The 6,000-nt window shown below is 46.8% G+C and overlaps 1 protein-coding gene across 3 annotated transcripts in view; it reads right to left on the reverse strand.

Moving 5' to 3' along the window:
• STRIP2 (striatin interacting protein 2) overlaps window positions 1–4,595 on the reverse strand; it is a 49,075-nt gene extending 44,480 nt beyond the window's left edge. For all 3 annotated transcript variants that reach the window (XM_027539019.1, XM_027539020.1, XM_027539018.1), the window contains exon 1: window positions 4,398–4,595. In XM_027539019.1, coding sequence (XP_027394820.1) covers window positions 4,398–4,526 — 129 coding nt within the window. In that variant the 5' untranslated portion in view covers window positions 4,527–4,595. The remainder of the gene's footprint in view (window positions 1–4,397) is intronic.
• Between the last annotated feature and the right edge of the window lie 1,405 nt (window positions 4,596–6,000).

Below are 6,000 nucleotides of genomic sequence, written 5' to 3' on the forward strand. Positions count from 1 at the left end.
TTAACAGACATGAATTTTTAAAACGTTGAATCTCACCTCTTGTCACATACACTGTTATATATTATGTGATCTTGAACAAGTTACTTAAGCTCTTTGTACCTCAGTGTGGTATAAAGATATCCTTGATCTTTGCCCCCTCACCCTACTCCCTGGTACAGAGCTCCTAAAACCTTTGGAATTTTTTGAGTGATGGGAGTGTCTATTATTCATCCCTGTCAACCACACTTGAGTTTATACTAACGAGGTGACTCACAGTGAGAGTTTCAAAAAAGGGGCTCCAAAGAGGGGAAAAGACTGGAGACTGAGTTTAATTAAGTGGCCAATGGCTTAACTAACCAGGCCTAGGTAACCAAACTTCATATAAAAACCCTGAACCAATGTGATTTGGGCACACCAGTGTGCTAGGAGGGTAATGCACCAGAGAGGGCATGGAAATTCCATACCAGTCCACCTCCACACCTTATCCTATGCCTCTCTTCATTACATTGTTCCTGAGTTGTACCCTTTATAATAAAATTGTAGGCATAAACATAGCACTTTTCTGAGTTCTGTGAGTTGCTTTAGCAACCTGAGAGGGACAGTCATGGTGACCCCTGAAGTACTCTTGCCTGGAAAATCTCATGGACGGAGGAGCCTGGTAGGCTGCAGTCCATGGGGCTGCACAGAGTCGGACATGACTGAGCGACTGAACTGAACTGAACTGAAGGAGAAGTGCAGGTGGTTTGGGGATCCCACTGTGGGATCCCCATTTGACCCCTTAACTTGTGGGCTCTGTGCTAACTACAGTTACTGTCAGAACTGAATTGGTATCAGGCAATTGTTGGAAAATGACATTTAGTTTTATCATCTGTAAAACAAGGATAATTCATAGGGTTATTGTAAGAACTAAAATGAATTAATACAGGAAAAGCAGTTAGCACACCAGCCAGAACTTGGTAGCACTATGTAGATGGCTACTCTACTTAGAATTTTACTTATTCTGCTTACAATTTTAATATTATAAAGGCATTTTTCTCATATTATTATAACTTTCCCTTTAAACAGAAAACTGAGGAGTTTCCTGATAGCCTAGTGGTTAGGATTCAGCACTTTCATTGTCACCATTCAGGTTCAATTCCTGGTCAGGGAACTGAGATCCTGCAAGCCACATGGCACGGCTAAAAATCAAAAGGAATTAATTAAAAATAAATAAATAAGCAGTTAAGTGGACAGATTTCTACTGGCTTACTTAATCAATCCTCTATTGTTGAACATTTGTTTTTATTTTTCTTTACATGTAACTGTAATACATGCATACATTTTTTCATATTTATGATCTTCTCTAAGGATAGATTCTTATAAAGGGAATTAATGCATCAAACTTTCTTAATATTTGTATGGTTCTTTGTACATGTCAAGTTGTTTTCCAAAATCACTTTGTCAACTTACACTTCTAACAAGGTGATTTGTGTTTAAATCTGCTATAGCAAAGAGTTCCAAGCTTCTGTATTACAGAGACCAATAAGAAAAAAAAAAATGGTAGACAGTGGGGAATGACATAAAATTTTTGATGTTTTATTTTGCTAAGCAGAAACTTTAAAAAATCTCTTAAAATACATATATGTATTTTTAAAAAAAGTTTAATACCCCAAAAATGGAAAGGTCAAAATATCAGCACGTGTCATTAAAAGCAATGTTTTCAAGCTTTTTTGACTATACGTCAAAGCAGAAGTAAATTTTACATCACGTCTCAAAACACACAAAACTGGAACAAAAGATTAACAAAATATTTACCACTACTATATGTGATACACTAGTATTTCCTATTTATCTATTTCTTTAAAAAAAAAAAATTGGTCTCAACTCACAGGTCTCAACTCCTTACAGTTTGAAAAAAACATCGTTTTAAATTACATGCATCTTTAAATTTAATGTATTGAATTACATTTTATGGAAAACTTACTTCAGTGTCTTGAATTTTCCTCATTTTTCTACAAACCAGTTAAACTTTGTCAAGGTCTTTGGGACCCAATTAAACCAAGGAATCTGGTTGTAAAAGGCCTGAAGTGAATCCTTTGGTTAGGTTAAGAATCTTTTTATGAAGCAAACAATCATTCTCTAGCTTCCTTTTAAGGTTAGGATATCTATACACTAAGCCACTGGGAAAGGGTAGGTCAATGGTGCCCCTATAAACACAGTGATGTACGAGGCTCTCTTGTGCCAACAGTAATTCTCTTCAGGTAATTCTTAAAGCTGTAGAGAGTAAAGAAAATCATCTTCCCCAGGACTGTCTTCCACAGGTATGCGAAAGGAGGGAAGGAAGGAGAAGCAGATGGTCATTCTTTCTGAGAGTCAAGCAGAGTGTGGTCCCCGGGTTTTGCGGCTACAGGGGATACACTGACAGGTAAGCGCGGCTCTTCTGCTGCAGCGGGAGGTGAAGGAAAGCTCATATTTCCGGCCAGCCTTTGGGGAGGCAATGAGCTAGGATGGAGAGGATCACTAGTTATTGACCACCACATGAAAAGTGCACCTGCAGACAATCAGGAGGCAAACAGCAGTGCAGGTGGAAAGCTGAGGCTCTGGAAACTGAACACCCCGGCAAGAGTAAAGTACTATCAGAGCCTTTTCCAGAAGGAAGACTTGATAAGTAGGGAAGGGCCTCCTGGTTCAAGAGGAATTTTAATTCATCATAGAACATATCATTCTGAAAATGTTTTACTCACTCCCACATTGTCTGTCTCTCTGCCTCCACAAGAAATGTTAGCTCCACAGGGCAAAGACCTTATCTTGTATATTGCCGTACCTCTAGCACCTAAAACGGTGCTGGGCATATAGAGAGGACTCAATAATTGTTGAATTAATAAAAGACTCACCTCCCCATGCCTCGCCTCACCTCACCTCCAAAAAGCCATCTGAACAAGAACAAGGTCTCTGTAGGGGAAGGAGGCACAGGGTACCCTAAAGACCAGATTCATGCTGAGGCAGGGAGGGAGACCACACGATGCATAAAACCTTGATCTAGTATGGCAGGATGGCTGAGCTCTGCCTCTGAAAGGTGGTGTGACTTCGGGCCAGTCTTTCTACCAATTCCACTTCTCTCTTCTAAAAAATGGATGCTTGTCAGTATCGAAATAGAAAGCATTTGTGAAATCCCGTTGGAACTGAAATATAATTCAAATGGTAAACCATTGACTGGGATGCCTAAGACCAGGCTTCTAGTACCAGTTCTGTCCCTTGATGATGAAAACATAGTACTAAGGGCTACTATGTGCTAACCAACTACATGCACTGTGCCTGCACTAAATTAAACATTTCACATCCATTTATCTCATTTTGACTTTATCATAACCTTCTGAGGTAGGTAGTATTAACCTCATTTTACAGAAGAGGAAACTGGAGCTCAGAGGTTGGCAATTTGACAGAAGTCAAATGGAGAGTAGATGGCAGGGCTGGGATTCAAAACCTCAAAAACCTGGTCTGACTGACCCCAAAGCCTGGTACTCCTGGCCACTGTGCCGTATGTATGATCTTGGGCAAGCTGCTACTGTCTCCCACTTCTGTAAAAGCCAGGGCTGAAACCAGGCCTGGGTCTGGTTTCTACAGACCCTTTGACGTCTGACATCTTGTGGTCTGTTCCGACTCCCGGCTCAGATCCAGTTCTACTCTTGGCTACTTGATGGAAACTGGCTGGATGAAGGGGGTTGGAGAGGTGATGTTAATTCACTCCTTTCATCCTCCTAGTTAGGATTTAAGAACAGAGAACATTTACACCCCTATCTATTGGTCTGTATCCTGGAGTAGGTCCACTCACTCGCTCTGGAACTGACCCGCCTGACTCCTGTCTCATTATAACCCTTACGAGGAAGGGGCACTGATCCCATGGAAAGCGCTCCTTCCAGGGCCAGCCAGCACACGGAGGTAACGGGAAGGGCCGAAGTCCCGCGGCTCCTCTGATCGGCGCGGGTAGCCTCGGAGTGGGAGGGTGGCGGCCCCCCCACCACACCAGCCCCTCTTCACTGCGGCGGGGATCGGGCTTCCCACCCCTCAGGCCAGTCCCTTCACCACCCCGCGCCTGTTCCCTCCGCTGTAAACCAGCTTGACGAATTCCCACTTCACGGGGCTACAGCGATGAAGCGAGATAAATAACTGAAAGTATCTGGGACACTGGATATCACGCTCTATCTTCGCGCCCCCAAAGGGAAGGCTAGAGGGCCGGGAAGCCCCCGACCCGCACGAGGAGACGGGCGGAGAGGGTCAGGGGCTGCAAAGCCGGGAATTCAGGCTGCGGTTGGCCCCGCAGGTGCCCGCTTTGCGGAGCGGCTCAGGGCGCGCCGGGGGACGCGGCCGAAGCACCTTAGCCACCGCTTCCCGCCCCGGGTGTCTCCCGGCCCTAACTGAAAGCCCTCCGGGCTCCTCACCTCCGACTCCCGCCGTTGGCTTCTGAATGCTTCCCGGCCCTTAGGCGCCGCCGGCTTCCCTTTCCCGCCGCCGTTGCCGTTGCCATTGGTTGGCGGGTTCCCAGCCCCTGGCGCCGCGGGGTCCTCCATGCCGCTCCAGTCTGCAGCCCCGCTTTGCCTCTCTGTGCTCCCTGCCCCGGGCGACCCCGCCGCCGCCGCCGCCGCGCGCTGGGAGCCCGGCCCCGCCCCCTCCACAACGATTGGCTGCGACCGTCATCCGCAGCTCCGCCCCACAGCGCGATTGGCTGTTACACTTAGCCGAGTGGGACTTGGAGGTGGTGGGGGGCTCGTTCAAGGGATTTTTCTTCCCCTCACCTTTTTCCCTCAGTCCTGCGGCGTTACTGGTAAGCCTGACACTCCTGGGTCTGTTCCCAGCTCCACCTCCCAAATCCTGGGCCTTGAGCTTTAGCAGGTTAGCTCTACTTCTCACTTGGTGTCCCTCAGCCCCCACCCCCTCCCAAATAGAGATTTTTTCGGGGAGCTCTAGTCTCCGCTTCCTGCTCCACTGCAGTGTCAGTTTCCCCAGTATCACAGACCTCTGCCCCCCAAATCCTGGTTCCTGAATACGTCCCAAATCCCGCTTCAGTCTAAGGGGAGGGATGGCACCAATGGTTAGTCAAGGATACTGCAGGAAACCAGGGACTCTCTTTCAGGCAAACTCATTCCACTTGGAGTGAGGACTTGACTGGGAGACTGGAGGTTGAGGGATGGGGTGGGGCGTTTTCACTTTACAGAAATTTCTGGTGCCTTACCGAGTTGTTCCTGGCCATCTGCCTTTCTCAGCTGAAGGGGGGTATCTTTCTCCTGGTGTGAGCTAGGGAGTAAATGTTGATTGGAGAGCAAGCCCCTACCCCAACCTGTTCCCCAGTCCTTTCCTTCACTCTAGGATCCTTCCTAAGGGCTGTTACCTGGGGCAGATGAGGCTGTGTGGTTTGCCCACTCTAGAATTTAACTAAAAAGAGTCTTATTATAAATATGTATACAATCTGGGATGGTGATCAGATCATATCAGTCGCTCAGTCGTGTCTGACTCTTTGCGACCCCATGAATCGCAGCACGCCAGGCCTCCCTGTCTATCACCAACTCCCGGAGTTCACTCAGACTCACGTCCATCGAGTCAGTGATGCCATCCAGCCATCTCATCCTCCGTTGTCCCCTTCTCCTCCTGCCCCCAATCCCTCCCAGCATCAGAGTCTTTTCCAATGAGTCAACTCTTCGCATGAGGTGGCCAAAGTACTGGAGTTTCAGCTTTAGCATCATTCCTTCCAAAGAAATCCCAGGGCTGATCTCCTTTAGAATGGACTGGTTGGATCTCCTTGCAGTCCAAGGGACTCTCAAGAGTCTTCTCCAACACCACAGTTCAAAAGCATCAATTCTTCGGTGCTCAGCTTTCTTCACAGTCCAACTCTCAGATCCATACATGACCACAGGAAAAACCATAGCCTTGACTAGACGAACCTTTGTTGGCAAAGTAATGTCTCTGCTTTTGAATATGCTATCTAGGTTGTTCATAACTTTCCTTCCAAGGAGTAAGCGGAAGCCCCAAATGAGCAGCCAGAGGGGA

The sequence above is a fragment of the Bos indicus x Bos taurus genome, chromosome 4 (assembly GCF_003369695.1).
Source record: "Bos indicus x Bos taurus breed Angus x Brahman F1 hybrid chromosome 4, Bos_hybrid_MaternalHap_v2.0, whole genome shotgun sequence".
Lineage (NCBI taxonomy): Eukaryota > Metazoa > Chordata > Mammalia > Artiodactyla > Bovidae > Bos > Bos indicus x Bos taurus.